Genomic DNA, 10,548 nt, shown 5'->3' on the forward strand with positions numbered 1-10,548 from the left:
CTGCACCAACAAGATGTGGTTTTAATCTTCTGGGGGTGTGAGGACTGAGAATGCTCCTGCTCCTCGTTTTGATTTCAAAATCGCCAGATTCTGAAATCGGATTCTTGTTTTGATCGGAGCTGATTAGAAATGAAGTGGTTTGATTTGGATGTTGGAATCGTTGGAAGAATCAACTGCATTTTTAAATATTGGATTCGACTGTGAAGGAGCATTATTTGAGTCCGTTTGCTGTCAGTGCACTTACTTCATATATATATATATATATATCTATATATCTATATCTATATCTATATATCTATATAGATATATATATATATATATATATGTATTATTGCATTGTGTATGACAAACTTTAAGCTTCAAATATGTGAAGTTTTGTCTTTTTTTTTTTTACAATTATAAAAGACAGTTTTTAGAGCAATTTTTTTTACAGAATATATCTATATGGATATGAATAAAATTGATTAGGAACAGATTATCTCCAACAGTTTTATTGGTTTCAGTCACACACTTTAAATTTGTGCTTATTAAACCAGCCTCCTTTTTTGTGTGTCAACAAAAAGTTGTTCATTTGGAATCAGGCAGCTTTGGTCTTTCAGGAGAGACTTTAGTCTCGTCCGTCAAAGTTTTTCACTCACAACCAAAGATTTTTGTGACCGCCTAAAGAGGCTGTTTTCATAAGAAAGATTCTGTCTGAAATTGATTCCCAACAAAACTGCAAGGAATATTATTATTTTTTTTTTAAATACAGAGCGGCCTGTGTTAAAGCTGTTATAGTAGAATATGTTGTTTATTGTAGAGTTATGATGTCAAAGAAAGGGCAAAGTTACACAGCAGTACCTAAATGCATTTTAATTTTTAATGTTAACATTCCTCTTTTAAGCTGACGAACCATGAGACAAAATTCGTTAATTCTTGTCAGAAAAGAGCTTCTATTAAATACCCAAACAAAAAAAAACAACAACAACGTCACGACTTCATATTCTGCATTATGCTCCTCTCACGTATTTCCAATATTTAAGTCCAAATGCAGAAACGTCCGCCTCGCGCGGTCCCGAGGCGGACTGTGTTGTGCGTTTTTGGTCTGCTTGGCTTTCTGGCACACTTCTGTGTTTGGGCTGCGGCGGCGCTTCAGATCCGAAAAAGCTTAACGGTTGCTGTTCGATCGGTTGCAAGAATCTACTTACTGCTTGTCGACGAGTTGCGCTGAGCAAACTGCTGCTTTGTGGTGAAGAGAAGGCTGGTGGCTGCTCGCTGTGCTGGCTGCGTTATTACCAAATGAAGCTCTCAAACCTCATTCAGTTACACTAGGCGCAGACGTTAGTGGTGTTCAAAGTGCGAAAAAAAAAAAAGAGTACTGCGACATATAAATGAGACTCGAGTAGTACGAGTTATCGGGTTGGAATCAAATATGTAAAACAGTACAAATATACACACAGCAGGTGTTATCTTAAAATCTTAAAACATTAAAATAGAGATGGGAGAAAGCAATTACAACACACTGAGGGAAAAGCTATGATTTGCTGTCAATGTGATACTAAAGTATTGCCAGCAACTGACTGTTGTTTATTTATTATTTTAATAAAACTTCAGACTTGTCAACGTTACTCTAATTATATGAAATTATATTGACTTAATTGGCTCATTCCCTTGTTTACAGTGACACCAACCTGCTGGATGACCTCATGTGTTCCTGCAAAGCAAGCATCTGACTCATGTTCACTAATGTTACACTAATCTAAACTATTTCATTTAAACGCAGCAAGAGAAGCAGATCGCTTTCAATGAGTAATAATCGACGCGTTGGACAAGAGAATTAAAAATGGGTTTGTGAAGAGGAGACGGGCATGGAGATAGAAACATGATGCCGTAGAGTTCAGTTAAAATAAGACAAAACGATGGTTACAACCACCACAGCCAGCATTAATGACTTTAAATGAAAAGATAACACCTAAGTAATCGGCAGGCGGGAAACCTGAGGCGTTAACAGCAGCTGTAAGACAGGTGAGAAAAAAAAAATACAATATAATAAAATAACAAGAAGATAAGAATATGACAATCAGCCAAAAAAGCAGTGAATAAACAAGTGTACCTCTAGTGTAAAAATGTCTTTGTTAAAAAAAACAACAACAACAAAAAAAAACATCCATCGTTAAAAACAACAAGCGTTAGCATCAATGGATTGTGAAGAGCAGGAAATGAGGTTAATATTTTATAATAGTGACATTTAGAAACTCCCCAAAGGTAATATCTCAACCCTTCAGAGTGTCTTGAGTCCATTTTCAGCACGGATGATTGGGGAGCAAATGTAATTAAGTGACTTCAGTGAGAGTTCAACCAGGTCTCGGTAAGAAAGAGACAGTCAATCTCCCGGTCAGTAAGAGGGGCATTAGTACAGAAGGTCTCCCTGGATATTGGCCTTCCATTAAGAAGAGTCAGCTGCAAATGATTATTGTGAAACCCTATGAAGAAAGCACAGGAGATTAAAAGCTTTCAATTGGTCATTAGGGGTTTCTAAACAGGGCCGAGTTTGGGTGACGCAGTTTTATCCGCACTCGGTCCGTGTTGAACCGTATCGAACTCGCAACAAGATCATCTCCTCCTCATCGCACGTCTCCCTCGAGCTGCCGCCGCCGCAGCTCATCATGGAAGTTAATGATCCGTGGGTAATTTTCCAGAGTAACCCTCAGAAATATTAGATTGCCCCTCGAGAGACGGAGGTCGTCAAATCACGCTCGGTCTGGACAGGAGGAGGAAAACATCGGATGTTTTGAGCTGCAACGAGAAATTTAACCAGATTGTGCATTTATTCAGCAATGGAAAAACATTTTTTTTTAAATAAAATAGAAACAAGAATTTGTCGGTTTATATCAATATTGTTTAAAGAGCGCGTGAAACTGGCAGATCAATCAATCAATCAATCAATCACTTATCAATCACGTCCTTTGACGGCAGGTTACGTGTCAGTCGTGATGCTAACAGAGGTGAACCGCTGGAATTAACTCCAGTAGAATAGCTAATAAGTTCCCAGTATTCAACATCTGGAAATCTATTTGTGTCTCTTACAAAAACCCTGTGATACTTTTTACGAAGATGAAACTACTTGGACTATCTTTGGTCTTGTAAATGCTTCAGAGTCAGTGAAAAATAAATAATAATAATAAAAAAGATGCACATAAAAATGCAGGATGCAGGTGGTCATACCAAGTTGCAAGAGAGCATCTTTTAAGATTCAAAGGGTCAAAATCCGACGCGGTATTGCGGAGCGCAGTATTAATTATAACTTATAATAATGTCTCGAACCGAACAGAAAGTCACAAAAACAGTTTATCTGTGTCAATATTTAACAGTTTAGAAAGGAGGTAAAGTGCACAATAGACCTAATTACGACGGTAGATTATATATTCTTTCAAACGTCGGCACAAATTTGCATTAGAAGATGAACCATTAACATGTCGGAATGTAGTTGTGTGTTTGGTGGATATTTACGGTGTGTTTATTCAACACAAACAAAGCAACGATAATAATAATTTAAAAAAAAAATACAACAAAATCATATTCAAGTAATAACACAAATAAAAAGGAAGGATTGTGTTCGAGACACTGAATTCTGACAGATGATTTCCTCTTGACCCTTTTTGTGTGTCTCTCTCTCTCTCTCTCTCTCTCTCTCTCTCTCTCTCTCTCTCTCTCTCTCTCTCGGCCAGCCGTTAACTTTGCTTCTGACCTTTTTAACCCAGACTGCTGGGACAGCGACGACTCCCCTCCCCCCCTCCCCGAGAGAACCCCCGAGTCCTTCATACTGGCCACAGGTGCGTTTGCATTGGTCAAGATCCCCGGGTGTCGTTCCGGTGGTGGGTGGATCCAACCGGGTCCACGCCGTCGGTCGGTGTTTTTAAAGAGGTTGGATGGAGTCTTGGTATGAAAACGTAAAGATCCGAGCGGTCCGTCGCAGCTTCGTGTCTGCAGGTGTTGCAGCGGTTCTTTGACAGTCGGCGGTTTCTGATGCGAGCTGAAACAGAAGGAACGAGCTTTGCTGTTTCCTTTATTTATTTATTTATTTATTTCCTGCTTCCTTTACCTGATACTTTCACAGTGTAAGAACAGGTAGGGCTCCGGTCTCTAAACGCCCTCGCTTCAAACACGCAGGTGGACGCGCGTGTTGCAGGTATGGAGGCCTCTCTTTCACAGGATGGACTTCTTCTTTTTTTTTTTTTACTAACTCGACCGCCCTGTCTGTCCGCTGTGTTCATCGGCGTCTGATATGCGAAGGAGAAAGAGTTGCAAAATATTCAACCGCACTGGAGCGCAGGAGATGGAAAACCTTTGTGTTAAATGTGGATTTATTCCTTTCGAGAGAGGCTTTATTGGGTTTCCAACACTAGATGTCAGCATTGGTCATTTCAGCCACGCAGTGCAAAAAGTGTTTCTGTGAAGCTCATTGTTGAAATAAGGTCGCTTGGTCATATAGTTTATTGCTTTTTTTGGGGTGGGGGACTTAAAGGTGAAAGGAGAGACGGTTTGAATAAATGACGCCGTAACGCATGTTCCACAGGCTTTAATGTCCCCTGTTAATCCGTGAGAGATCACAGAAGTCGCTTGTGTTCGGCGGGGCTCGTTTATGTTTCCCAGAATTATTCGTCGTTCTAAAGTGAACACGAGGAGTCGGTTCAAAGGCTGGAAGACTGAAGCGGTGCGCCGTGTGATCCGTAGAGGAGCAGGAGTGTGTGGGAATGTGTTTTGTATTTGTGCTTTTTAATGTGTGTGTGTGTGTGTGTGCGCGCGCGTCTGTCTCGGCGTGTTGTTGGTGTACCTCCGGCGTGAAACTCAACTCCCCCTCTTGCTCTCCCGTCAGACCCTCTGGAGTTGAAAACGTCGGCCTCGGCCGGATGGAGCAGCTCACATAAAGGTACGGACACGCAACGCACGAGCGCGCTCTGATTCCCTCCTCCATTGTTTACCTCTGACCGCCCGTTTGTTTGTTTGTTTTGTTTTGTTTTGTTTGTTTGTTTGTTTATTTATTTATTTATTAAGGCTCCGCATCTGCCCGACCTCCGTGTCCCCCACCTTGTCCCCGTTTACGCGTTGACGTTAGCTAGTCGACAGAGCAGAGCAGGGAACCGACCCGCCGAGCGCTTTAGGAATTAGCCCGCGCGCGGCGAGACTCGACGAGCGCGCGTCGCGAGGCGCAGCCGCACGAAGAGAAGCGAGCGGCGGGGAAAAGATCGAAACGGTGGTTTTTAGAGAGGCGGCGTGGAAATGGGAGCTTATCTGTGCGACGAGGGGTTGCGTGACAATGGTTACTGCCAATTTATCGCCTCGGTAGTTCTGGTGCGGGTGTGACAGCTTAATCAAAAGGGAACGAGTGTTTGACTCATTCTGTGGAGAGTTTTTTTTTTTTTTTCCTTTTTCTTTTTTCCTTTGGCTTTGTGTGATTATTACTCAGTGGGAGCGTTTAGAAAGAAGAAGATGGCTGCAGTTTCATTTAAGTTCCTGCTGAAGTCAGTTTTAAATGTCGCGATACCCCGTCAAACTGTTCTTGGCAGAATCCCCCCCCCCCTCCCCCCCAGAGACTTTAACACTACATGTGTTCGACAGTATGTCAGCCAGCCGTCGAAATCTACATTCACACATAAAAAAAAAAAAAAAAAGATTTCAAACGGGATCTAATTGACCGCAGCGTCAGTATTTTCAGTGCGAAGCAAACCAGAGCCGATAACAATTCAAATTTAAACACATTTACGACCTCCCTCGAGAAAACAGTTAAAAAAGTGTCTCGAGGTCTTCGCGCACCGGCGGCGAGACAAATAAACAACGCGCAAATCAAAGCCGTTCATACCGACGCATCTGCGACAGTCGCAAGAAAGCCGAAACGGATTCACCGCGGCTCATTCTCCAGAAAAAGAGAAGAAAAACAAACCGATGGATTCTAAACGGCAAAAACAAATCTTTAAAAATCAGGCCGGCTCGTTACCGGAGGAGGGAAAAAAAACAACTGCAAATCTGTAATAAACGCGCGCGTCTTCACGCGCTTCGGCTTTTAGCGTAACGTATCGTAGTGAGCTTCGGCGAGTCCAGATCCGGCAGCTCATCTCGAGGGGAGTCAAAGCTTGGACATATTTTCGGTTTAGGTCTGATGATGCCGGTGAGCCGACCGACAACGGACTAAGTTGCGGGGCTGTTCTGCAGCGTCTGACTGAATATTCACCGCAGCAGAAAGTCGGGATGTCGCGATACCTGAAAAGCACAACGTCTTTATTTGTGGTGCAAAAGCTAAAAAAAAAAAAAAGTATTTCCACTTTTTCACTGCGCAATATTAAAACGGTGAAAGTACTCAAAGATGTACAGACGTGTGAATTAATCACGCGAAATAAAACGCGTCCCCCCCCCCGGTGTGCAAAAGGCCGTAACGTCACTAAGATATTACAGGACACCTCACGAGCGCTCGCATCACTGTCAACCCACCACACCGTCTCCACCTCGTTGACCCCGCGTGTTTGTCTTCGTGCAGACGTGTCAGACTGTCTTCAGAAGACGTCTCCAGCTGACCCCGCACCTGCTGGCACCGCGGCGACAGACGGCAAGCCAGACTTGGGTGGGTAAGTCTGCCGTCTTTCCTCTTTTATCAAAGCGTTCTGACATCGCTCGCTTTCAGCTTTTCTACGACTGCGTGCTGTCGTCGGTCGGACCTCCGCCGGCCCGTTCCTCTGAAGGACGACAAATATTTTTTTGGCCATTTCTGTGCAGAAAACTCGGCTGACAAACGTGGTTTCTATTAATACCGTCATTATTATTATTTTTTTTTTTTTTTAAATTTGTGGTGTTGCTATTGCCGATTTGGAAAACTGGCTTTGGACTGCGTGCGCGCAAAACGTTTGATGGTTTTGAGACCAGGCCACAATGGAAACCACATTTTACTCTGGAGAATAAACTCCCGGATATATTTCATTCAGCTCAAAGCTGCAGTAAACCAAGCTAAGGACCTCTCTCCTTTCAGGGTTCGGTAACCGCTGCATTCAGCCCAAAGGTGCTCGAGAACCCCCCCAGGAGTGGACATGATGGAACAGTCCGTCTGCCCGCCCGCCCACCAACGACGTCCTCCCCCGTCAGGAGATGGACTTGACCGAACTCACCTGGCTGGTCCAAAAAAAAAAACAACAACAACACGTTGATAGATGCTACACAGACAGACAGCACATTTTGACATAGAAACACCTGTGTAACTCTGTGCCAACACCCTCTTAAGACCGATCTACCCCTCCTCTTCCTCTCCCTTCCCCTCTTCCTCCCCACTCCTTCTTTTAACGTGCCACTGTGCAAAGCAGAACAATTACTGTTTCAGGAGATTTATTTTAGAACAATTTCCTCCTCAGCTTGCTGATGTTTGAGGGTTTGACTTCTTTTGATGCTGACTTGGCACCAGTCTGGTTATTTCCTTGTTAAAGGGTAATTCCTGTTTTTTTTTTAATTTTCCCAGTTTGTGGTGACTTGAGAGTAGACGATTAAAAGGCCTCGTTTTTCTCCCCCGAGCTGAAAACACTTCATAGAAATCTGTCCCTTCTCGGGCTAAACGAAGAGGGATGCAGGAGCGACTAAACATAAAGTGTTTCAGGCCGAAAGAGAAGAAAGTAAGCTTCTTTTTTTTTTTTCTTCTTTTTGTTCTAAATCAGGAATTATCTTTTAATCAGAAAAGCTACTGCGGGAGGCGGATTCCTGAGGTTTTACTAAACTCCCAGAGGTTGTCCGCTGCCTCCTACTGAATGAACAACAATCTTCAAAGCGAACTTAGATAATCTGTTACCCATGATGCAACCTTCGCTGTCGGGTGTGCACAGGTTGCCAGGGTGCTCTCTCTCTCTCTCTCTCTCTCTCTCTCTCTTTCTCTCTCTCTCCGTCTCTCTCTCTCGCCCTCTTTCGATTGTGCTGGTGCTACATTGCAAAGGATCAGCATAGAAACAGAAGCGCTCCAGCTGACTTGCCACCACTCACCTGTTTCTCACCTCTGTTTCCTGTGTTAGCTGAAGTAATACCAGCTCCAGTGTTTTATATTTCTATGCTCTTTTGCCAGAGTCCCAGGCGGACATAGTTTGGTCATTGCGGTGTTCAATAAATACGCTCGCCCACTTTCTTGCCGAGAGTCAGACGGGAAGTCATGAGCTTTTCCACGTTACGCGGCAGCGTGCTGTTAAAGGAGCAGTGTGTAGGATTTAGGGGGGGATTTATTGGCAGAAATGGAAATATGATATTCATTATTGCGTCTTCACCACGTAGCGCTGCCAAGTTTCTACAGTAGCCCAGGAGGCTCTTATCGGGAGACCTTATGTGCTTTTTGTGGCCACCGTAGATTCTCTTAGAGGCTTGGAAATGGTGAGGTGAGGTGAGGTGAGGTGAGGTGAGGTGAGGTGAGGTGAGGTGAGGGGTGTTCAGTTGGTTGCAACCTAACTACAAGATGCCACTAAAGCCTACTCACTGCTCCTTTAAATTGCACAGCCGAGAGCAGGACCGAGACAGACGGTAATTGACGGTGAGGAGTCCTGGATACGTCCGCGAGTTGCAAGCAGCTTGACCAAAGAGAAGTGTTCCCCCTCGAATCAATTCATTGGAATAGTTCAAAAAAAATTTTTTTTAAAAAGGGCCGAAAATGTAAAACGAGTGCGAAAAATGAACGCAAACATCATTTGTGTAGCAGAAAAGTGTGTTGTTTTGTTCTTATTTCACACAACAAGCTGTTTGAAAGGGCCCAGAGCCTCGTCGCTGAGAATCTCCCAACTGCGGGCCCCAAAGTTTCTGCTCCTTCGCGGCCCGTAGTCGCATCACATCGGATTTAGAACGACATTGAACACACGAGCAAATGGCCAAACTCGTCAGCAGCTCCGTGACTCTGGCTCTCACTGCTGGGACCATGAGCCTGCCTTAGTCCGCCTCAGAGAAGACAGCCAATGACAGTCCTCCTAAACTGGTCTTCTCCTTCGTTTCTCTCTCGTGTTTCATCTCTTGGTCTTTACCCACGACTCATATTTGCTGTTTTTATTTCCTTTTCTTCCGGTGTTATATATTTTTTTGTTGTTGTTGTCCTCCCGCCTTTCTGATCTCACTCCCCTCCTGCAGGCGAGGCCCTCAGATGAGCGACCATGGACGTTTATTTTATTTTTATTTTTTTATTTTTTACTTTAGTTGCCAGTTTGCGCACAACAAACCTCAGAGTTTCGGAGTATGAATGTTACACATCACCTGAAACGCTTGAAACCTCAAACTTCACAGATTGATATTAAACTTCCAGCCCCGCCTCCTCAAATCCAATTTGGTTTGGTTTCTCATCTGACGGCTTGTTGTTCTTTACCTGCTTCTGTACGTGTGAGACCAACACCCAATAAGACAACAGCAGCTAGGGACCCAGGACTACTGTTTTCTTCTCATTGTTAACTTCTCCTTCATTAGCTACCGTAACTATACAGTATATGCATCGTTTTATAAAGATAAAGATCTGTACAGGGCAGTTTAGGTATATAATATTTCAGATTTTTGTTTCTTTTGTTATCTCTTAAATGTTCCTATTAACAGAAGATGTAAGAAAGTCAGTGCATGATAATGATAATGATGATGATGATGATGATGATGATGATGATTCCTTCCCCTCCACATTGTTTTCCCTCAAACTGTAAATTATTCTGCTACCCTTTTGTTTTTTGCTTCTGGCAAATATTTCAGGGTTGTTTTTTATTTTTATTTTTTTATGTTGGAATCATACGCTAAACAGATTGAAAACACATTTGTTTGAATCGGTTGGCGGAGGAGAAGCATCGGCTGCCAGCCGGCCCCCTTTCAGATAACTACAACGGGCTCTGAATGAGATTGTAATAATAATATTAATGATGATGATGATGATGATGATGATAATAATAATGGTCGTTTTTTTTTGTAAATGGTATTTCAAAGTTATTTTTGTATACGCGGTCGTTTGTTGCGTCACAGGTCCACTGCCCCCCCCCCCGACCCCCGTTCCCTCCCCTCCACCGCCCCCCACCCTCCCCCACCTCACGAATCCTCTCTTGTCTCTCCACCTTCTGCATTTTTACTCCTTTTTTTTTTTAACACTTTTTGAGCCGTGTTTTTTTTCTTTTCTTTTTTCTTCCCTATCTCTGTTTGAGATGGACGTCCTGCTCCGGTCACGGAGTAACTTTCTCTCCTCTTGCTTCCTTCCCTCCTTGTTTTCCTTCTTTCACTGACCCCCTCCTCCTTTCAGCCTTTTAAAAAAAAAAAAGATTTCAACAGCCTGTCATTCTCCAACACGTCAATGTGCCAACAGATCGGTTCACTTTAGTTGAAGCACTTCGAACCTGCCGGTGGTTCAACAACAAAACACGCCCACAAAAGAGGAGACAAGTCCCCCTTTAACTTGATCTCATTAGTTTTGTTTCATTTGTCCTCTTCCTGCTCATCCACCCCATGTCCCTCTAACTCCCCCCCCCTTCACCCCCCGCTCCCTGCCCCTCCCTCCTCAAAGTCACACTAGCCTCCATCTCAGAAAAGAGCCCACTTGTGCCTTTA

The 10,548-nt window shown here is 43.5% G+C and overlaps 1 protein-coding gene across 4 annotated transcripts in view; it reads left to right on the forward strand.

Moving 5' to 3' along the window:
- The window catches only part of ptpn12 (protein tyrosine phosphatase non-receptor type 12), a 45,075-nt gene extending 36,776 nt beyond the window's left edge, over positions 1-8,299 (forward strand). Inside the window, exons 15-18 of one of the 4 annotated variants that reach the window (XM_069699993.1) lie at positions 3,741-3,812; positions 4,856-4,909; positions 6,512-6,599; positions 6,998-8,299. In XM_069699993.1, coding sequence (XP_069556094.1) covers positions 3,741-3,812; positions 4,856-4,909; positions 6,512-6,599; positions 6,998-7,007 — 224 coding nt within the window. In that variant the 3' untranslated portion in view covers positions 7,008-8,299. Of the gene's footprint in view, positions 1-1,660; positions 2,826-3,740; positions 3,813-4,855; positions 4,910-5,034; positions 5,399-6,511; positions 6,600-6,997 lie in introns of those variants that run through there. The other 3 variants (XM_069699992.1, XM_069699994.1, XM_069699995.1) reach the window with 3 other exon arrangements.
- Positions 8,300-10,548: the final 2,249 nt, after the last annotated feature.

The sequence above is a fragment of the Brachyistius frenatus genome, unplaced genomic scaffold, assembly GCF_029030835.1.
Source record: "Brachyistius frenatus isolate BFR_SWC_R1_liver_20210118 unplaced genomic scaffold, ASM2903083v1 Contig_32, whole genome shotgun sequence".
Taxonomy (NCBI): domain Eukaryota; kingdom Metazoa; phylum Chordata; class Actinopteri; family Embiotocidae; genus Brachyistius; species Brachyistius frenatus.